The 23848-nt window shown below is 43.4% G+C and overlaps 1 protein-coding gene and 1 long non-coding RNA gene across 6 annotated transcripts in view; one reads left to right on the top strand and one right to left on the bottom strand.

Annotated features, from left to right (window-relative positions):
• brinp2 (bone morphogenetic protein/retinoic acid inducible neural-specific 2) overlaps nt 1-23848 on the top strand; it is a 254817-nt gene that overhangs the window by 163212 nt on the left and 67757 nt on the right. For all 5 annotated transcript variants that reach the window (XM_061838207.1, XM_061838209.1, XM_061838205.1 and 2 more), the window contains one exon: nt 5791-5896. In XM_061838207.1, coding sequence (XP_061694191.1) covers nt 5791-5896 — 106 coding nt within the window. The remainder of the gene's footprint in view (nt 1-5790; nt 5897-23848) is intronic.
• On the bottom strand, nt 14477-18410 carry LOC133510388 (uncharacterized). Its single transcript, XR_009797597.1, has 3 exons — nt 18220-18410; nt 14727-14799; nt 14477-14605 (listed from the first exon to the last, which is right to left on the bottom strand). It is a non-coding gene; the product is annotated as an uncharacterized LOC133510388 (long non-coding RNA).

Here is a 23848-nt window from a genome sequence, read left to right as displayed (position 1 = left end):
GAAGGAGCTACATTGTGTCTTTGTGGATCTAGAAAAAGCCTATGACAGAGTACCAAGAGAGGAACTGTGGTACTGCATGCGTAAGTCTGGTGTGGCAGAGAAGTATGTTAGAATAGTGCAGGACATGTTTGATGGCAGCAGAACAATGGTGAGGTGTGCCTTAGGTGTGACAGAATAATTTAAGGTGAAGTTGGGACTGCATCAGGGATCAGCTCTGAGCCCCTTCCTGTTTGCAGTGGTAATGGATAGGCTGACACATGAGGTTAGACTGGAATCCCCTTGGACCGTGATGTTCGCAAATGATATTGTGATATGCAGTGAAAGCAGGGAACATGGAGAGGAACAATTAGAAAGATGAAGCCATGCACTGGAAAGGAGAGGAATGAAGATTAGCCGAAGTAAAACAGAATATATGTGCGTGAATGAGAAAGGTGGAGGGGGAAGAGTGAGGCAACAGGGAGAAGAGATAGTGAGTGTGGAGGACTTCAAATATTTAGGGTCAACAATCCAGAGCAAGCGTGAGTGTGGTAAGGAAGTGAAGAAACGGGTCCAAGCAGGTTGGAACAGCTGGCGGAAGGTGTCTGGTGTGTTATGTGACAGAAGAGTGTCTGCTCGGATGAAGGGCAAACTTTACAAAACAGTGGTGAGGCCGGCCATCATGTACGGATTAGAGACGGTGGCACTGAAGAAACAACAGGAAGCAGAACTGGAGGTAGCAGAAATGAAGATGTTGAGGTTCTCGCTCGGAGTGAGCAGGTTGGATAGGATTAGAAATGAGCTCATTAGAGGGACAGCCAAAGCTGGATGTTTTGGAGACAAGATTCGAGAGAGCAGACTTCGATGGTTTGGACATGTTCAGAGGCGAGAGAGTGAGTATGTTGGTAGAAGGATGCTGAGGATGGAGCTCCCAGGCAAAAGAGCGAGAGGAAGACCAAAGAGAAGGTTTATGGATGTGGTAAGGGAAGACATGAGGGCAGTTGGGATTAGAGAGGAAGATGCAGAAGATAGGCTAAGATTGAAAAAGATGATACGCTGTGGCGACCCCTAACGGGATAAGCCGATAGGAAAAGAAGAAAACAACGAGTCAGCATTTTTTGCTAACATGAAAAAAACTACTAATTTTTAGCAAGTACAATACGTATAAACCATTATAACCACCCGACCCTGCTACTGTAAAAAATGTCATTTCCTGGTTCTTTTGCGACACAAAAGCCTCTAGAGGATTTTCACGGTGGGAGATGCAGAACTCCATATACGACAACATCATGGCGTTTGGTGGAAAAAACGGATGGGTCGATTCCGGCTTCCTTTTTTTTTTTCATTAAAAACACTAAAAATCATGCTTTATGTGTCGGGAGACCTTTCAGAAAGGTGAGGGAAATGTTGAGGGATGACCGAGTGAACTGATGAATTGGTGAAATGCTATTTTCGTACTTTCATGGGCCAAGGGCAAGAGACTTGTCGTATTAATCCCAGTATGTGATGCTACAGTTTGTACTTGGGTTGGTCAATACCAAGGTTTATCTCATGATTTGAAGGGGTGGCCAAGAATGCTACATCAATTGATGGCAAAGTTTGCTTGAGCACCAACTTAAAAGAAGAACAAAGTTCAGCTTTGTGAAAAAATCTTTTTTTGGGACCAGTTGTGCTGAGGTCTGGCTGCTAGGCACGTCACACGACTGTGGCCCTGTTTGGAAGCAAGGTGCTACTTTGCTGGGAAAATCTCACCACGTGGATAGCCAGAGATTTTGCTTTGTGGCCAAAATCGTGATTCCTCTTTGATCATTTGGGCCAAGAATTGTTTGTTGACAATGGCATGTAATGCCGCGGAACCAAAATCTGTTTGGGAAAAATAAAGGATAAAAATAGAAACTAACAGAAACTTAGTGCCAGGATGAAACCCAGCACCCCGGGAGGTCAATAATAAAAACCAAAAGCTTCTCTCTAGGCGTTGGCCGAGAGGTTGTCACTTTAAACTTTCCAGGAGAACAAACACAAAGGGAGAGCTTGACCCATCCAATTTCATGGTGGGCATGAAAGTTTATGTGTGCTAATTTTCTTTCATTTTAATTTTCTAAACTTTCTCTTGGTGGCACAGTGCACAACTGGTTAACACAACTGCCTCACAGTTCTGAGGATCCAAGTTCAAATCCAGCCTCACATGTGCGGAGTTTGAATGTTCTCCCTGTGTCTGTGTGTGTTTTTTCTGGGTACTCCTGTTTCTTCCCACAAGCCAAAAACATGCATGGTAGGTTAACTGAGGATAGGCTCCAGCACAGCTGCAACCCAAATGAGGATAAGTGGTACAGAAAATGAATGAATGAACTTTCAGTCATATATCAGCCTTTCCTCGTAATTTTTACTGAGTCATGAGGTACGGAAAATAAATGGTTTTAATTGTCAGTCATTTGAATCTTAATATGACTTGTTGCGTAATTTTAAACTTATCAAATTTAGCACCAAACTAAGACGTTTCCTCTGTATTTTTTTCATAAAAGGAAGGAGCAGGGACCAATTAGCACAGCTTAACAGACAGTAATAAAATCTAAGTTCTCCATCTGCAGTATAAAACACAACTAAACATAAGTTTAAGCTTTTCATCAACACTTTCAGTCCCCAGATTCCTCTCTTGGAGGTGGTGTTGCTTCACTGTTCAGGAACAATTTTCAGCACAGGGGTCCTCATGTTAAAAAGGGAACCTTCATAATGGAACCTTCAAAAGGAATGAATTCTCTTTGATCCAACGCTTTGTGGTTTTGCAGGTCCGACTTATATATCTATCTATAATTAAATTAGCCCAGACCTTCTCTTTTTTGGTCATGGTTCCAAGTGAGTGTTTGGACTGTTGAGTTACTTCTTTGTCTTGAGAAGGGAGAATGCAGCCTTACAGTATTACTGACAACTGGTGTGGGCGCCCATTTGTCCCTTTGAGGAAAGTTTGGCATTCTGTCTTTTTTGCATTTGGTGATATTTTTTAAAGTCTGTTCTTTGTCAGTCGAAGATTGAGGAGTCTGAGATCTGGGCATGGTTGTTAATGATCCCCCTGATTTCCTGCACCTCTAGGTATGGTAGCAGATACTGTAATGGAGCAGCGGGACACATTAATGCATTTACCAAGTTACAAAGTTGGTGCATCCCACCCCTTTAACTTTAAAGGTGCACATGCCTACATGTGTAGGTGTTTGAAGGTTGTGAGTGAAACTACATGGGGAACGTTATACAGAATTCAACATGGGTGGACAATAGAATAATGCATTAAGTTTAAGCCTGAAGTCTAAACCCAGGGGGGTGGACATCACTATGGGGTTAACAAAGTCTAGCTATATTAACGTGAGTATAAAAAGAAAAAAGTAAAAAGAACACAAAAATAAAAATGAATTAGGGGTGTGTGCTTACGTACATATGCACGTGAATTTTTACACGTATGAAGACTGACAGAAGTGTCCAGGTATTGCTTTGCCTGCACCACGGAGGCTGAGGACCCCACCCATGCAATCGATGGTGGGATATTGACCAGGGGTCCACCAGAGAGCAACCCAATAGACAGGACATGTCCCACTGAGGGTCCAAGGGTTGTGCACCGGCCATGCCGAGACGCCCCGTCAACTGGCCACATGAGAGGGGCCGCAAAGACCCAGTGCCTCCCACCCAGGCAACACCCCCAAACCCACATGTCCCCATCAAGCTCTGCCCACCCTCCCCACCGCCAGGAGAGCCAGACACCCCGCTAACTTGCAGGGCCCACAATGTTGCCAGTCTTCGCCCAGCCAGAGGATGGGTGTATGTGGTATGTTTAAACAAGAGCCAATGAGTGTCTGTGATGCATATAAAAATCCAGGGGAGCAGGGAGGGCAGAGGGGGAAGTCGCACGGATCTGGGAACACCACAGACAAGCTGAAACATGGTCCAACCCCCTGGCTTCATACCAGTATGTGCCCATCTGTGATCATTGAGAAAAAATATGTACAATGAGTGGTTGTGAGTGTGTGGTAAGTGAGTGATTAAGAGGCATGGGGTCCTTGTTTTGTTTCTTAAGTCAGCCACATCCTCATCGGTATAGTGTATACAATTGTAGAACTACAATATCTCAGTTTATTTTTTTTTCCCTAAGATATTTCCACCCTCGCAGCACGGTGGATCAGCTGGAAAGTTTTGGCCTCACAGTTCTGAGGCCCAGGGTTCGATCCCGGCCCTGCCTGTGTGGAGTTTGCATGTTCTTCTCGTGCCTGCGAGAGGTTTCACCAAACACTCTGGTTTCCTCCCACATCGCAAAAATAAGCATGGTCTTTAAGAACTTTTTACAAAGGAGTGTCTTCTGTTTGGCCACTCTAAAATACAGTCCTGTGATTGGTTGATTGTTGCAGACATGTTGGCTCTTCTGCAACATTCTACTGTTTCCATATTTATATAATATATAATGTATATTTATATAATATATTTATTTATCTACCCTTCCCTAATCTCTCCTTTGAGACACTTCTCTCTCAGAAGTCTACATCCAAATCCTTTGACATGCTACGCTTGGTTTGTGCTAGAACTATATATTATTGAATGGCAAGTTCGTTTCCAATACACTACATTGACCAAAGATGTACTCCGACTAATCTGTGGAAACTAAAAAAAATCAGGATGGGTCAGTGGAAAGAGGGAGCATCTGAGGTAACTTTTAAACTTTATTGTAAAGGGTATGAATACTTACTATGGTACATATTGAATCACATTTGGACTAAGCCTGGGACATCACACAATGTATATTTTCTGGATGGACTATATAATGTGCGGAGTTGGGTAAATACTCTACATAGTTGATTTTAAACCAACAACGTAATGAAAGTGGAGAAGAGAAGATAAAGGGTTAAATATCTCAACCCACTGAATGCATTTGACCACACCTTTGCATTGGGCAGCCTTTTAACCACTCTACAGTTTAGGACTAGAGTTCATCCTCAAGATAACAGTGGTTTTTGGCAGCATATATTTAGGCATAAAGCATAAGGAAGGAAATGGACTGCCAAGAACAAAGACCTCAATTCAAATGAACGCCTGTGTGATCAGTGTGGGCATGCAGTCCATGTTGATAATGATCAACCGAACCACTTTGGCTGACTTTTACCGACTCCTTATTGAGGAATGTAATGCTATTCCACACTAGTGCTAATCGTGTTGGTGAAAAGCCTGAGGAGGTGGTGGTGACAGGCTGTTGCGGCTGTGGATGATTAAATATTATGGCTCCTGACCATTTGTTAAAATAATACATTGTAAAATTGCTAAATGTCTTTTTCTTACTTGTCACTGGTAAAACATCAGTCAACAAATTGATTCACCAAACAGGAGATAATAGCAACAGCAGATGAAGCTGTTTACAATAGGCAATGAAGATTTAGTGCATTTCACACGGGAGAACACACATCAGGTCTCGACAGTTTCCACAGACTGTTGGACATTGTCAGGGGGAGCTGTGGTGAGAGTGAGTCTGGTACAATGCAATAATGTGCCCTTTGATTGGCTGGCAACCAGTCAGGGGGTACATTGCCTCTTGCCCGAAGATGGCTGGGATGGGCTCGAGTACTCCAGCTAACCTTGTGAGGATAAGCGGTTCAGATAATGGCCCGATGTCATAATGTGGTATACATGGTTTGTAAGGTTCCAAGAGTTTCTAGTAGAAACCAAACCCATTTTTAATGTCCTATGCAAACATGCTTTTAAAATAGTACCATGCATATATGATTTAAGTGATCACATCTAGTGAATATTTTTGTGGTAAATAGATCATTTCTTCCTGTTTCCTAGGTAACTGAAACAAGGACGGGTCCTCTCGGCTGCAGTAACTATGACAGCTTGGATTCAGTTAGCTCAGTGTTGGTGCACAGTCCAGAAAATAAGATCCATCTAAAAGGTATGGTTGTGTAACAGTCTAGCACACACCCACAAGAAAACAAACCCCTCACCTTTATTCATTTTATATTCATAGACAGTCATAACAACTTCCATGAACCCAAAGTCCACTGAAGGGACATTTTTTTTTTTTCTACAATCCTAAACTGACCAAAAGGCACATACACAGTCGTTACCACCTCCTTACCACAATCCACTGACCTGAAGCGTTGCATTGAGCACAATCCATACACAGAAGGTATTCTGTGTTATGCTTGACCAGGATGACCCTTTACTTTCCGCTGCAGTAGTTCATATGTCTGTTCTGCCTCACTGACTCACTGTCTCATGGGCAATCTGCTATCGTAGCAGGCTATAGATGGAAGACTGTATCCTACCACACTGACCCTACTCCAAACCCTAACGTTACATGGAGTGCACTCAAAGATCTTTTTTTTTTTCTGAAGATTTTAACTTTTGATGAATATGTATACATTTTTGGACTATTCTGACTAAAGCACAACATTTATCAACTGTAGAGCACATTAGATTTCAAGTTAGTCTTTGCAGAGACATTTTTTAATTCTTGAAATTCATAAATGGCTCTAAGGAACTTCTCATTGTTCTGAGAGAATTTTCTGCCCAACAACATTCCTGTGGATGCAAAACGACATTGTAAATATTTTTTATTTTATATTTATATATATATATATATATATATATATATATATATATATATATATATATATATCATGAATTAGAAAATACAATAAGTATTTTGTCTATTGAGTTTAGTTATTTAGCAGAAGTGGTGGGATCTCTTTCTACCGTAGTGTTTTTTTTAAAAGTCAAGGAAAATTAAACAGAAATGTATAAGAGTAGTATTATTTCTGCTATTGAACTGGCCTATTTTTATGATGTGTAATTTGATAAAAGTGTAATAGTATTACAAAGTTGCTACTATGATTATGATTGACAGTGAGATCTGGAAGGGCATGTTTGGGAAGAACCCCCCCACCCCGATCAGAAACCAAGTGGTGTTCAGTTACTGGACTTCTGTGCTCATCACAGATTGTCCATAACGGACACCATGTTCAGGCATAAGGCCCACCTGGCACCAGGGCACAGTTCGATTATCGACTTTGTGGTTGTGTCATCGGACTTGCGACCGCATGTCTTGGACACTCATGTGAAAAGAGGGGCGGAGCTGTCAACTGATCCCCACCTGTTGTTGAATTGGCTGCAATGGTGGGGAAGATGCCGGTCTGACGTGGCAGGCCCAAACCTATTGTGAGGGTCTGCTGGGAACGCTGCCAGATTCTCCTGTCAGAAGGAATTTCAACTCCCACTCCGAAAGAACTTTGCTCACGTCCTTGGGGAGGTGGGGGACATTTGAGTCCGAGTGGACGATGTTTTGCGCCTCCATTGCTGAGGTGGCTGACTGGAGCTGTGGCCGTAACAAGGTTGGTGCCTATCGTGGCAGCAACCCGCGAACATGTTGGTGGACACCAACAATAAGGGATGCTTTCTAGTTGAAGAAGGGGTCCTATCGGGCATTTTTGGCCCATGGGACTCCCGAGGGAGTTGTTAGGTACTGGCTGGCCAAGCACATGTAAGCAGATAATCACTCACACTCAGTCAGACCTACCGGGAATTTAGTCTTCAATTAACTTACCACACAAGTTTTGGGGTGTGGGAGGAAACCGATGTCCCCCAGAGAAAACCCACATTATGTATGAGGAGAACATGCAAATTCCACACAGGCGGGGCCGGATTTGAACCAGGTCCTCAGAACTGTGAGCCAGATGTGCTAACTGGTTGTCACCGGGCTGCCTGGATTTAACAATTTGTGCAATTTGTGCTAATTAAAAAAAGAACATCATAATGTTGATAGTACACTCACATACCCATACATCTATTTTCTTTGCCGCTTATCCTCACGAGGGTCGCGGGGAGTGCTGGAGCCTATCCTAGTTGCAACGGGAAGGAGGCAGGGTACACCCTGAACTGGTTGCCAGCCAATCGCAGGGCACATAGAGACAAACAGCCACACTCACAATCACACCGAGGGGCAATTTTGAGTGTCCAATTAATGTTGTGTGTTTTTGGGATGTGGGAGGAAACGCACGCATGCACGGGGAGAACATGCAAATTCCACTCAGGCAGGGCCAGGATCGAACCCGGGTCCTGAGAACTGTGAGGCCAACTCTTTACCAGCTGACCCAGCGTGCCGCGCATTCACATATCGGGTAAGACATTTATGTCACTGCCATGGCAACCTGCATCATCATCTTGGATTGTTTGTGATGCACTGCAAAAGGAGCGTTTATGGTGTTTTCGCACTAATGTCAGTGGTAATGTTGCTGTTCATAGTTATACGAAATGTAAGTCATGTTCCGACATTAAACGCACGTTAATTTCAATACATGGAAAGTTATTTTTGAATCACATTTTATATGCATGCATTGTGTTAAGATCTCTCCTCGGATGAAGGGCAACGTTTATAAAACAATGGTAAGGCCGGCCAGGATGTACGGATTAGAAACGATGGCACTGTAGAGACGACAGGTAGCAGAACTGGAGGTTGCAGAAATAAAGATTTTGAGGTTCTCGGTTGGAGTGAGGATAGGATTAGACATGAGCTCATTTGAAGGACAGCTAAAGTTGGATGTTTTGGAGAAGGTTCGACAGAGCAGACTTCGATGGTTTGGACATGTCCAGAGGCGAGAGAGTGAGTGTATTGGAAGAAGGGAGCTGAGGATGGAGCTGCCGGGCAAAAGAGCAAGAGGAAGACTTGTTGTGAGGGAAGACATGAGGGGAGTTGGGGTTAGAGAGGAAGGTGCAGGAGATATGTTAAGATGGAAAAAGATGACGCTGTGGCGACCCCTCATGGGACAAGCCGAAAGGAAAAGAAGTGTTCGATAATGTCCTGTAATCATATAATTTAAGTTGTTTTTCCTACGAGTGGGGAGATTAAAAAAAAACATTTGATCTTATTTCCTATAAACAGTGCAGACTCATCCATAACAAACACAATCATCAATACTCCATGGTAAGTAACGCTTTGATTTCAAAATTGATTGAGAACAGGCAAACGTGGCACCGTGACATTTGTAAAAGGTTTGATCAAGCAAATGAGCTCCGAATGCCAGTTATTGTTTCTTAACATTGACTGGGGGTAAGGGCATGAAATTGGCACTTACGGTTAGTTTTTCAGGTTCTGAATTTTCTATGTGAAGATAAAAATGTTCTACAATATTCCAAAGAACTGTTTCAAAAAGCTCCCGCTACAAAAAAATTAAATACAGGGTACATTAATGACTTATTATTCTTGTGAGAGATTCTTGTGGGAAGAAAAAAAACTCAAATTTTCCCAGATAATTGTGATTCTCGAGAGTGAATGCATGCAAACAATAGGCTGATGATGAAAACACACTCTTTAATTACACGCTTTTGAGCACTTAAATTGAAGGGGGGATTAACATGTACTTACCATGCAACACACACACACATATGTTTGATTAGCAATAAAGAAAGAATGGTAGCACCGTCTACCCAGAATGAATGTTGACCTCCATAATGCTTTTAACTTTGAATCCCAATCCTCTCATTAGAAACTAGACAAACTACATGACCTTTCACAACCTCTGCCCTTTGCTACATCATAAAGACATCAAAGAAGGGGACTCAGTTTTACACAGTGTTTTGGAGAATAAAAAAGGCTCTTGACCACACACTCTCCAGGCAAGAAAACGAATATTATATTTTGTGTTCTGGGTGTTCCCAACACCATTGCTCACACTATTTCCCCCCTGATCGCTGACTGATTATATGTCTATTTGTTGTTTTATATCTCGAGGGTTTGTGTGAGAGTTTGGATGTGTGTGTTCACACTGCAGCTTTGGTGTAGCGCCAGTAGCTCTCTCATCACAAATGAAACTGTTTGATTATTGGGTTTGGTCTGAATGATCATGCTTCAGACAGGTTTTTTTTGTATCTGTATTTGTTCTAGTCTAGGTTATAGGTGGATGGTCAATTGTGCGTCATAATTTCTTTCTATATCTGATATTTGTTCTAGCATGGGTTCTGAATAGATGGATGCATGGTCAGATGGGGCAGACAGAACCTTGATTCACGAACTTGGGTTCTTGTCAGGGGGTTTAGAATTAAAGAGTAATACCTCTTAACATTAACAACCAGGTGAAGAATAAAAAATAAAGTCCCCTTTACTTTGAGTTCTGGGCTTACAATATCTTCTCGTCTTGTTTATCTTAATGAGCAACAGCTTTTCCACTTCGGCCATGTAAGTAGCAAAAACAACATCCTTTTTTTTCCACAATATTGTTAATTGTGGACTTGTTTTTTTCCATAGTGTACTGTACTTCCGATCAAGCTTTGTAATGCTGAACCACAGTGTTGCCTTATTATATTGTGGTTCCCCTATGGCAGATTCAATGCATTCTGGATTTTGTTTACATATTCATATTACACATACTTTACCACACTACTGGGTTTTGAGTGGCATTTTTGGGTGGCTGAAATAAACTTTTCTTATCCTAAAAACAAATTGTGACACATTCCATAATTTTACACGCATACATATTTTTTCCCCAAAAAACTGTCCAACGACATTGTCTGTCCAATGACACTTTTCCTGATATTCAAAGACTCTTTACAAGTGCACATATTATTCATTCACACCCTAGTGTTGGTAAGCTATATGTGTTGCCACACCTGCGAAAGTGTGCTTGCCATTCTGTGCCTTCAGCCCGTACAACCACTACCAAACATCCAAATAGATCCATACATGGCCAATGTGGGTTGAGGGTCTTCCCAAGGGACAATAATGACATTCACTCTCGTGGCAATATGAAGCAGCAACCTTCCAGTTACAGGGTGCACACTTACTGTACCATCAGCACCACGTAGCCCACAATACTGACATTGTCACGGACGAGACTCAGGGGTGGACCCAAATGCACGACTCAGGTGAGAGGTAAGCAGTGCGGAATAAGCCTTTATTCGTTCCAATGTCGGTTACCAGGGAGTCAGTCCAAACAAGCAGCAAGCTCAGTAACGGCAGGCTTACGGGGTAGGTCGGGAGACAGGCGTTGGTCGGTTCACGGGAGGTAGACGTCAGGAGTACGGTAGTGCGGGAACGAGGCATGAGAGGCAACGATCTAGCAGAGTCTCTGTCGTCCCCCGGGTCCTATATGTACTGGGTCTAATCGGAGGTCATGAGGCGCAGGTGTGACCCTTCCGATTAGACGGCCACGCCCAGCCCTGGCTGGAATCCAGGATCATGACAGTACCCCCCCCCTCAACGGCCGGCTCTGGACGGCCCAGGCGCATCAGGGTGAGCCGCGTGAAAGTCCCTGATGAGGGAGCGGTCCACGACGAAGCGGGAGGGGATCCAAGAGCGCTCCTCCGGGCCATATCCCTCACAGTCCACCAGGTACTGGACCCCCCTCCCTCTGCGGCGGGAAGACAGCAACCGGCGCACGGTGTACACCAACCCACCATCGACCATGCGGGGGGGACTTGAGCGGAGGAGCCAGCGACGACGTGCGATTCGGGCGAAGTCTGCTGACGTGGAACGTAGGGTGCACCCTCATCGACCTGGGCAGTTTCAACGAGACGGCGACCGGGTTAATAACCTTGGAAACAGGGAACGGGCCAACGAACCTGGGAGCAAGTTTGCGGGATTCCGTCCGCAGCGGGAGATCTTTGGTGGAGAGCCACACTCGCTGTCCCACTCTGAGCTCTGGTGCGGCCCTCCTCTTGCGGTCTGCTGCGGCCTTGTAGGCACTGCTCATGCGCAGCAGTGTCCTCCGAGCTGCTTCCCAGGTCCGTTTGCAGAGTCGTACCACGGCCAGGGCCGACGGAACTGTGGATTCTGTGACCAGTGGAGGAAACAGGGACGGAGGATACCCATGCACGACATGGAGTGGAGCCATACCTGTTGAAGCGGAGGGTAGAGAATTGTGGGCATACTCCACCCACTTGATGTGCTGGCTCCACGTGCTCTGGTCCCTGGATGCCAGACATCGAAGACCGGTCTCTAATTCCTGGTTAATCCTCTCAGTCTGGCCGTTAGACTCTGGGTGATGACCCGATGTCCGACTTGCTGAAGCGCCGATGAGGTTGCAGAACTCCTTCCAGAAACGGGCGCTGAAGTGCGGACCCCTGTCCGAAACGATGTCCTGGGGTAGGCCGTGGTAACGGATGACCTCGACTAATACCAACTGGGCTGTCTGCTTGGCCGACGGGATCTTCGGCAGCGGCACGAAGTGGACCATCTTGGAAAAACGGTCCACTATGGACAGCACCACTGTGTTCCCTTGAGAAGGCGGCAGGCCGGTGACGAAGTCCAGCGCGATGTGTGACCACGGACGAAAGGGGATGGACAGGGGTTGCAACTCACCAACAGGCCGTAGGCGGGAAGTCTTAATGGCAGCACACACCGGGCAGGCGTTGACGAACTCCCTTACGTCCTTGCTGAGGTTAGGCCACCAGAACCTTTGTTCGACCACTGAACGTGTCTTCGCCATACCCGGGTGGCAGACCGTCTTGTTGGTATGGGCCCAGTTGATGACGTCTCCCCGCAGAGATGGGATGACGAACAGGCGGCCCGACGGACAATCCGCGGGTGACGGTGTCTCTCCCAGAGCCTCCTTCACCCGCGACTCAATCGCCCAGGTGAAACCGGCCACGAAGCACCCCGCTGGCAGGATAGTAGCGGCGTCTGAATCCGTGCGCCCTCCCTCGTGGATCCGCGAGAGTGCATCCGGCTTGCCGTTTTTGGAGCCTGGGCGGAAACACACCTTAAAGTGGAAGCGGGTGAAAAATAGGGCCCACCTGGCCTGACGGGCGTTCAACCTCTTCGCAGACTTCAGGTATTCAAGGTTCTTATGGTCCGTGAAGACAACGAACGGTACTTGCGAGCCCTCCAGGCAGTGCCGCCACTCCTCCAACGCGCTCTTGACCGCCAGCAGTTCCCTATCTCCCACGTCGTACTTCCTCTCTGCCGGGGTCAACTTTCTAGACAGGAACGCGCACGGGTGGATCCTTCCATCCCTGGGACTCCTCTGCGACAAGACTGCTCCGATTCCTGAATTCGATGCATCCACCTCCACCACAAACTGGTTATCGGGATCCGGAATAATGAGAACGGGCGCAGTAGTGAAACTTGCCTTGAGCCTGCCGAAGGCCTCCTGGCAGGTCCCGGACCAGTCGAAGGTGGTATTTGGCGAAGTGAGCGAATGCAGAGGAGCGGCCACGGAACTGAAGTTCCTTATGAATTTCCTATAGAAATTGGCAAATCCCAAGAACCTCTGCACGTCCCTCCTATTGGTGGGGGTAGGCCACCGCAGCACCGCGTCGACCTTCCCGGGATCCATCCGTATCTCTCCCTCAGCCAGGACGAAGCCCAGGAAGGACACGGATGCCTGATGGAACTCACACTTATCCATATTCACGTATAATTGGTGCTGCTGCAGACGCCAGAGCACCTCTCGGACTTGTTGAATGTGAGAGGCTAGGTCTGCTGAAAAGATGAGAATGTCATCCAGGTAAACAAAGACAGATCTGTTCAGGAACTCCCGGAGCACGTCGTTAATGAAGTTCTGAAAGACGGCCGGAGCGTTTGTCAGTCCAAAGGGCATCACCAGATACTCATAGTGCCCTGTGGGGGTGTTGAACGCAGTCTTCCACTCATCCCCTTCCCGAATCCGCACCAGATGGTAAGCGCTGCGCAAGTCGAGCTTGGTGAAGATCCGGGCTCCCTGGAGGAGTTCGAATGCTGTAGAGATAAGCGGCAAAGGGTACCTGTTCTTGACTGTGATGTCGTTCAGTCCTCGGTAGTCGATGCAGGGTCGCAGCGTGGAGTCCTTCTTCTTGACAAAAAAAAAACCCCACACCAGCTGGTGAGGATGAGGGGCGAATGAGTCCGGCTGCCAGCGAGTCCTCGATGTAGTCCCTCATGGCTTGATGCTCTGGTCCGGTTAAAGAGAACAGTTTCCCTCTGGGAGGAGAGGTGCCTGGCAGGAGTTCAATCGCGCAGTCGTATGACCGATGTGGCGGCAGAGACTTTGCTTTAGATTCAGAGAAGACCTCCCGTAGGTCATGGTAGCAGGAGGGCACTGCGGTCAGGTCCAGGGCGGTACTAGGTTCTGTTAGCCGAACCGGCGCAACTTGAATACCCCTGTCTCTCCGGACAGGGTTAGGTTAGGGTTAGGGTTAGGGTAGGGTTAGTGCGGGAACGAGGCATGAGAGGCAACGATCTAGCAGAGTCTCTGTCGTCCCCCGGGTCCTATATGTACTGGGTCTAATCGGAGGTCATGAGGCGCAGGTGTGACCCTTCCGATTAGACGGCCACGCCCAGCCCTGGCTGGAATCCAGGATCATGACAGACATAGAAGATAGAAAATTTTAAATATTGGGTATTTTGTAGAATTTTCAAATGGTGAAGTTAGAGATGTCCATATAAATTGCGGTGACGGGTGAGTTCTATGACGTAAAGCACTGTTGAGTATTTTCTGTACTATGAGCATCTTATGGGGTGGAAAATGTTCAATATCCATGAAATAAGACTTTAAATGAAGGCTTTTATTGTGATATTTTCAGATGAGGAAGGGGATATAATTATGGATGTCGACCTTTCTGGTGATGATAACTTGTAGTTGTGTGACATTAAACAATGTTAACATTTTTACATGAAGCATGGAATGTCCTGTCATGGGATGAAAAAAAAATCGGAATTATGTCAGCAGAAGCATGCTACTTCATGGATTTTCTATTGCTGGGTGGTCTCTAACCTAACCCCACGATAAATGAGGGATTACTGTACTCACCTTAAAAATCATCTTTTATAAGTGCACGCTGAGTCCCTCCTTCCAATCAGGCTTTTCATGAACTCGTACTGAGCTAGAAAAATGTGAAAATAAAGGCAAAAAATACAGAAAATGTACACAATAACTAAATAAACAAAGAAAAGTAGTGTTCAACTGCGACGTTGGGGTAGCTGATGGTGATCCACCAGTCCACAATGTAAACTGTGATAAGGTTAGACCATCGAGCAATCTTTTTATTCAGTTCGTGAATTTAAATGCAATAGTTCGAACTTTGACGCGTTTGTAATTTGGGGTTCCTTAGAATAGATAAATGGATCAAGTATCTGACTCTAACACTTCTTTAAGGAATGCAACTTTTATAAAATGTAATTTATTCTCAAAAAAGGCAGTCGATCCTGACATCCCTTCTTCCATCCATTTTCTGAGCTCCATATCTTCACAAAGGGTCATGGGATGATCCTGACTTTGATATAAAATAGACCAGTGAATACAGTATTATTTCCCAAAAAAGGAATTCAGACCTCTTTCATGAACTTAATACAGGATTTCAGCCGTTGTATTAAGCACACAGTTGCAGAAATATTTATCAGATAATTTTTCTCCATAAATATATTTACAAGTGTGCTGTTGATATCAAAATTTCTCCAGCTCCAGGAAGTGATCTTTACACACACAAAGAAAAAAGAAACTGTCAGAAAATAGGTTGTGTATAAAAATGTGAAATCATACAGGGGAGAGTATTAGTATTGATTTAATACTTTGTACAAAAGACGTCTCCTGTATGGAGCAGTTACATGCATTGCTCTGGTGTGATTTTGGCCCATTCCTCCACACAAGTAGTCTTCAAATATTGAATGTTTTGTAGGCGTCTTTTATGGACTTGAGTTTAAGTTCCTTCCATAGATTTTTTGGGCCAGTTTTTTAGTTGGGCCAATCTAACAGCTTTATTGTTTCTTTAAAACCAACTGAGTTCCCATGCCAGTATGTTTTGGATCATTATCCTGTTGAAATGGGCGGCACGGTGGTGCTGCTATAGAGCGTTGGCCTCACAGTTCTGAGGACCGGGGATCAAATCACAGTCTCACTTGTGTGGAGTTTGCATGTTTTTTCCAGGCACTCCATTTTCCCCCCACATCCTCAAAACATGCATTAATTGGACACTCTAAATTGCTCCTTGTCATGACCAGAAAACGGGGTTGGACTCAAATGCACAACTCGGGAGATGTAGAGGCAGTTTGGGAAACGTATTTATTCAGTCCAGTGTCGGGGATCAGGCAGGCCGTCAACGGGAGCAACAGTAACAAGGACGTCAGGCTCACTTGGGTTGTTCTCAACATCTAGTGAAATATTCCTGTCAATTGCAGCTTTGGAATTATATTTAGTGAGAAAAAATGTGATTTGTTAAAAAACTTATTGCAACCGCATTATAGCAGCGTAATATTGCCATTGAAAATATTACACTTTGCATTTGTTGAGACTGCACATTTCATAGTTCAGCCACAAAATGGATCTGAAGCCATCGTACTGTATGTGAGAAAGACATGACACCATTGCTTGCAGCTACTTGGTAGTCTGAGAAAGACACTGTAAAATCTTGTGACATGTCTGCCCCCAAAGCATGCTCTGTGAATTTTAGATCTCTGTTGGAAATCCATCAATAGCAACTGCCCGGTATAGGGATAGAGAATGACATGTAGGGTGCTGCAGGGTAAGAGGTTTGTGAAGCCTTCCTTTTTAGTGCTTGGCCAGACTTCAGCCTGAGCAAATCCTGTGCACGCCACCTGTCACCGTCAACTCCTTGAACAACACAGCATGACAAAAGATTGTCCAATTTCTGCCACTACAGACATGAGTGTACTTAAAAGCTGAATGCAAAGGATGTAAGAAAATAGGTAGGGAAAGACCTTGTGCCAGAAGGAAATTGCCATTTTAAATGGAATGCCAAAAGCCCTCACTACACGAACGAAGCCCTATTTATTCCTGCTGTGTCTCCCGACACTTTACACACAAGCATCACATATCACAAAGCAAAAAGAATAGCTCAAAACAACCCTGGATAATAGATCTCTTTTTGTGGACCAAGCCCCTGTCCCGTACCATGCATGCATGTGTCTGTGTTGCTTCTCTGCTAGGCAGATGTCATGAACATTATATTAAAGATGCGTCACGGTCAAATGCAGAGACTCTTCCAAACCCACGTCTGGGCTTTGTATAATGGTGTATAGCAATGTTGTTCTTCTTTTGGCTTGTCCCTTTCGGGGTCGTCAGCGTGTCATCTCAGATGAACACACATATATGTTTGGCACAATTTTTACGCCGGATGCCCTTCTGACGCAACCCTTCTCAGGGAGTGGAGGCCCCAGTGGGATAAGAACCTACAACCCCTGGTTTACCAAACCAGTGCTCTAACCACTGAGCTACGGGGTCTCTAATGGTGTATAGCAATAAAGGCTTGTAAACACACCAAAGAGCTTACACACTGCACCAACCCATTCATTGTGAATGTGCTGCCTCAATTAAAAAGTCAGGTGTTGTTCCCTGCGATGACAGAGGGATCATCCAATAAGAGAGGTGGTGGCAGAGTGATTTTAGAGTTATAACAGCAAATATTTTGGCAGGGTTGTACATTAAATGACATTGATAAAATGGAGGAAAATTGGAGAAAAATATTAACGCTCTGTCTCACTGTCCCGTGCTGTGGAACAGAGACAAATGCTGTATCATGGTCAAGAAGACATAGTGATGGATGGAGTAGTTGCAGTAGAATTGTTTATTTCTTTATATTAGCTTTATAACTATACACATCTTTAAAATAATGTATAGCATAACCACAGATACAACTGAAATTCCTATAAAGTTGGGACATCATGTGAAAAATAAAAACAAATTACAATGATTTGCAAATCGTGTTAAACCTATATTTAATTGAGTATATTACAAACAGATTAATGTTCAAACTGATAGAATGGGTCATTTTTAGCAAAGAATTGTCAACTTAGAATTTCATGGCTGCAACACATTCCAAAAAATCTTGAACAGGGTCATGTTTACCACTGTGCTACATCACCTTTTCATTTTACAACTTTAAATAAATGTTCAGGAGCTGAGGAGATGGATTCTTTAAGTTTTATAGGTGGAATTATTTCACATTTGCTTGATGTACAACTTTAGCTGTTTAACAGTCTGTGGTCTCTGTTTTTGTATTGTATGCTTCATAATTTTTAATTATTGGGAGATTGGTCTGGACTGCAGGCAGGGCAGTCTAGTACCTGCACCCTTTTATGGCCAAAGACATGCTGTTGTAACCCATGCAGAATGTGGTTTGGAATTATCTTGTTGAAATACAGTAAGCAGGGCATCCATCAAAAAGATGTTGCCTCGATGGCAGCACTTTTCACCAAAACCGGTATCTACCTTTCAGCAGTAAAGGTCGCTTCACAAATGTGTAAGTTACTCATGCTGTTGGCACTAATAAAAAAAAATAAAAACTCACCCCATACCACCACAGATGTTGTTTTTTTTTAACTTTGTGTCCATGGTTCTTTTGCTCTTTGGTGAGGATGAGAAAACTTTCACAATTTCCCAAAATAATTAGAAATTTTGACTTATCGGACCACAAAAAACATTTCCATTTTTCATCAGTCCGTCCTAGATGATCTTGGGCCCAGAAAAGATGGCGGCGTTTCTGGGTGTTCTTGACAAAAGGCTTTTAGTGTCAGGGGCGTGGCCAGGCCACTGTTCTGTCCTGCGCAGAGCTCCAGCAGCAGCTCCTCACCTGCGCCTTATTGACACTAATTAGGCCAGGCATGTAAGCCTTGTGTTTTTCATTGTCATTTGCCAGTTCGTTGTGGTTGACACTGCAGCATTGTGTGTGAGTATGCAAGATTCTTGTGAGAGTATCTCCCTTGTTACGGTGTTTCAGTGCCACTAGTCAAGTCTTGTTCATGTTTCAAGTTGTGCCTCGTACTTATCGGACCTAGTTTCTGGATATTTGGACTTTGCCTTTTTGCTACGTCCTTTGGTGCTTCTGCCGTTTTGGATTGCTCGGTATATGATCTCTGCCATAATTAAACTACCCTCGAAAATCATGTCCCTGCCTCGGAGTCCTCCATTTAGGGTCCTACCCCTTGCTGCTTTCTTGTGACATTTAGTTTGCATAATAGAGTTTTAAGTTGCACTTACATATATAGTGCCGAATTGTATTACTGACATTGGTTTTCTTAAGTGTTCCTAACACATGTGGTGATATCTTTTATACATTGATCTATTGTTTTTTATACAAGATACTCTTTGATTTTTATTCTATTTTATTTCACCTTGCAGCTTGTGGAGAAGCACTCATTTTGTTGTATGCACAGCATATAAAGACATTTAAGGCTTATGATTTGATTTTGATTTGATGTTGGTTTTTGATGCAGTGCCACCTGAGGGATCGATGGTCACGGGCACTCGATGCCGGTTTTCATTCTTGTCGCTTACATGCATTGATTTCTCCAGATTCTCTGAACCTTTTGCATATATTATGGATCATAGATGATGAAATCCCTATATTCATTTAATATTTACAGTGAGGAACATTGTCCTTAAACTCTGACTATTTTCTCACTCACTTTTTCACATCTTGGCTTCTGAAGCAATTCGGGGTAGCTTCTTTTATACCCATTCATGACACCCACCTGTTGCCAATTAGTCCGTTCACCTGTGGAATGATCCCAACAGGTGTTTGAGGAGCATGCCTCAACTTACTCAGTCTTTTTTGCCACCTTTCCCAGAATGTGTTACGGCCATAAAATTCAAAATGAATGATTATTTCCCTCTGAACATTAAACATCTTGTCTTTGTAGTGTATTCAATTAAATATAGATTGAATGTGATTTGCAAATCATTGTACTGTATTCTGTTTTTATGTTTAACATGCACCAACTTCATCGCAATTGGGTTTGTACTTGTATCATCCATTCTTTTTATTATAAGTTAACTGGGCTTTCCTTCATAACTCTAGCCAATATATCCCAAGTTGCGACCTACTTTTGATGCAAAGCAGAGGAAAAAGACACCAGGGTACTTTTGGCAAACGGTACCAAATAATGCCAACCCTGTACCAGGTCACCATCATCTTTCCACTGTCCTGTGTCCTGCCACTTGGTGGGCCATGTGTAAACAAAGCGAAGTACAAAAGCACTGTTATGCATTAAGACACACACACACACACACACACACACACACTAATATCATAGGAGTAGTGGTGTCAAGAGAGGCTTAGACGCTTCAAATTGCTCAAAATGAAAAGTGCAGTCTCCCCTGGAGACAGATTGACAACAAGGGTAGTGTCTTTGAAATTGATGGCAACAGCAAATGCAGTATGAAAAAGGTTGGATTTTTCACTAAGGTCTGCTGCCATAATACAACAAGTGCGTGTGCAAGTGTCTGCGTGTGTGTGCGCCCATGTGTATACAGTATATACGTTTGGTCAGTGCTCTTTCATTTTAAGACATCCAAATGATTATTTTGATGTGCATTTGAAGGATGGATGCAGCCACATAAATTATGTGACAGTAGCCACTAAAACGTTTGTGTTTTATTTTTAACATTACATTATGCCAGAAAGACAAATCTGTGTGGCTCAGATGATGTGGAGACAAGCAGACAATTAATAGGAGCATATTAGTTGCAGTCCACTTACAGTATTCCTGATGTGTGGGCAACCTGAGTGATAATTTCCCCCCCTCCTCATAATAATGCCACTGGTTTCTATCTCTACTCTTCCTTGTTACAATTGAGTTGTGAGTCCATTTTTTTATATATCAGTGCTTTGGGCTGTGTTTAGTGTACTTTGGCACAGAAGTAATCATTTAGATTTTACATTTAGAGCCAACCTGTGGAATTGAACAGTATAAATCACATTTCCTAACTTTGGCAGCTTTTCCACATTAAATCTATGTATATTCTAACATTATCTATCAGTACCATATATTGCATAAATGTTTCAAAGAAACCCTTATTTTAAAATACATAGAAACATTATAAACTCTGGTGAAGACCATATCCCCAAGAGGTTGTTCTAAAACTATAGTATGTGTGAAAGCAAGCTGACCTCAGTTGGCACAACCTGCATATGAGCGCATCAAGTCATACCCTGAATGTAGCCTCTGTAACTTGCTCATCTTTGCATTTTGCAATGCATTATTAGCATAACATTGCCAATAGCATTGGCGGGTAACAAGATGATTCACATAGCATGACGGAATACCAATTATCATGACAATACAGGAAAGGGAATATTTAACAGTATGTACAGTTGAACTTGAAAGGTGATTATACATTTACTGATAAATAGTGATATTTTTAACAGTATTTTTCAGTTATAATTCTCATTATTTCTATTGAGTAATGTCATGTGTGCAGTCCCTGGTACAGTGTGCACTTGCCCATTTGCAGTTCCCCATTCGCGACCCTGCATCAATGTGGAATTTGGTCTCAAAGTTTTATTTTTTATTTACCATATTTTCATGTTTTTTCATGATCATAAAGGTATTAAATAGTCTTCTAAACAGACGAGGCGCCACATTAGACATAGCCTCTTACAATGTGGTGCACCTTATATGCACACTAAGTTCCAACATTTGCAAATGTTGTGTGACTTGTCCAACAAAGTACACTTAAAAATACAGAAATAAATACATGCCAGTAAGTGTTTTAGCGTTTTAATAAGCTACAATATGATGAAGCTCGTGATGCAGTGAGGAACAACTCCATTTCACGTCTGCAAGCAAAAGAAGCTGATATTGCCCCACACTCTCCCTGTGTAGGCAGGTCATTACTGATTATGTTCTACACCAATCACATCACAGCACACAGAATGGCATAACTAACAAATAAAATAATGACAATGAACAGTATTTACCACCTCCCAGCATTCTTTGCGGGACTGCTGAAACTAGAGTATAACCAGTGTGTTTTAAGACTGCATCTATTATTCGGAGATTTTTATTATTATATAATAACAGGGGGACACTGTGTTTTTGGAAACTTTTGAAGACTGATAGTCCAACATAGATGGGATCTGAGCAGACGTTTTTACTTCTATGTTCAGAATGCAAGTGCATGCTCCACCTGGCTGATTTTATTGCTGTCTCATCCTAAGTCCAGCTTTGTGTGGCTATGTTGCTCACAAACAATAAAAGAAACTGGATCAACCAAGGAAAGCCAGAATCAGATTCAGTGTCCACTAATTTCTTCACTGCACGGTAAACAGGGAATTATCCCTCAATTGCAGGCATCCATGACATAAACCCTTGAGAAACAGACAGACATCTGTCTGAATTCTCAAGTAGGAATGGTGAAGACCTTCTATAAAGTGTTCACTTTTATATATAAAATAATAATAATAATACCTGGTCTGTTAAGAGAAAGTTTCAAGGAGGAAAACAAGCAGTCATCATCTGTCCACGGCAGAATCATATTCTAGTGGAGATGTTTTGCAGCTGCATGAATTTTGAGAACAGTCAGGATTGAGATAAACAAAAATACAGGAATGTACAGAGACGTCCTGGATGAAAACTTGCTCCCAGAGCACTTTTGACCAAAAACACAGTCAAGGTATCAAAGATGTGGCTTCACGACAACTCTGTGAATGGCCTTGAGTGCCTTAATCACAGCCCAGACTTGAATCCAATTGATTCTCTGGAGAAATACTTTAAATGACTGTGCAAAAATGCTCCCCTTACAACCTGGTAGAGCTTGAGTTGCACTGCAAAAAAGAAAAACGGGCAAAACTGTCCAAATATAGGTCCGCCAAGCTTTTAGCATATTCAATTCGTATTCATTCATATTCATATTCAATTCATATTCCAACAAACTAGGCTCTAAGTGCTGCCAAAAGTGGATCAACAAAGTATTGAAAAAATGTTTTAAATTCTCATGTACATGTAATCTCATACTTCACGTGCTGTTCTTATTTTTCAAACTGTGATAATGAGGTCATGATGGTGGAGACACCAAACCATCATGACCTGACTTTGGTGAGGGCAGCGTGGGATCAATTCCCACTTAGTGACAGTGTTGGTCCTGCCACTGACTGATGACCAGTTCAGGGTGTAGTCTGCCTTTCGCCCAATGTTACCTGGGATGGGGTCCGGTGCTTCTGCGTCACATGTGACAATAAGCGGCTTGGACAACAAACGTGGTCATGTTATAATTGAGTGTAGAGCAATATAATTTGGAGAAACACTGAAATGTATTAAATTTGGGAGTCTAACAAAATGTACATGCAGTGGCGTACAAATAAGGGGTAGGGTAAAGGTCGCGGAGGCCCTAACCATCCAAGAAAACAGCCTCCCTCTCAAACTAGATTACACCCTGGACTAGTTGCCAGTGACTCGCAGGGTACGTAATTCTATTATTATATTCTATAAAATACATTACTTGTGAACATATTTCTGCAATAATTCCAATTAAAATATTTCCATAATGATGTGGCAAAAAAAGTTCCTGCTAGATTAAATGATGATTAAATATTCCATGGGGAGAAAGATCACTCAACAACTTTATCTTGCTGCTGAACCAAAGCATGCAAAATTAACTTGACATCACTGATATTATTGAAATACATCATCCTGATTTCTTTCCCCATTGTCCTGATGAAAGTTTTAAAACCCATCTGAACAGGAAGTTATGCATTTGTGTTTAAAAAGAAGTGTTGATGCATAGTAAAAAATATCTGACTGAATGAAATATAGTGGCACCGTGGCACAGCTGTAAATCGTGAACAGTTTTGGGGTCCAGGGTTCCATCCCGATCCCGCCTATGTGGAGTTTCTTGTTCTCCCCATGCCTGCGTGGCTTTTTTCCAGCCACTCTCGTTTCCTTCCACAACCCAAACACATGCAATATTAATTAGGCACTCTAAATTGCCCCTAGGTGTGATTGTGAGTGTGGCTGTTTGTCTCTATGTGCCCTGTGATTGGCTGGCAACCAGTTCAGGGTGTACCTTGCCTCCTTCCCGCTGACAGTTGCAATAGGCGCCGGCACTCCCGTGACCCTTGTGAGGATAAGCGGCAAAGAAAATGGATGGATGATCGATGAAGGAAATGGTATGGTAACTTGTCACTATGAGACATATTC

This window comes from Syngnathoides biaculeatus, chromosome 13 (assembly GCF_019802595.1).
Source record: "Syngnathoides biaculeatus isolate LvHL_M chromosome 13, ASM1980259v1, whole genome shotgun sequence".
NCBI lineage: Eukaryota > Metazoa > Chordata > Actinopteri > Syngnathiformes > Syngnathidae > Syngnathoides > Syngnathoides biaculeatus.
The sequence above is the reverse complement of the archived record's forward strand: the minus strand, read 5'-3'. Positions and strand labels throughout refer to the sequence as shown.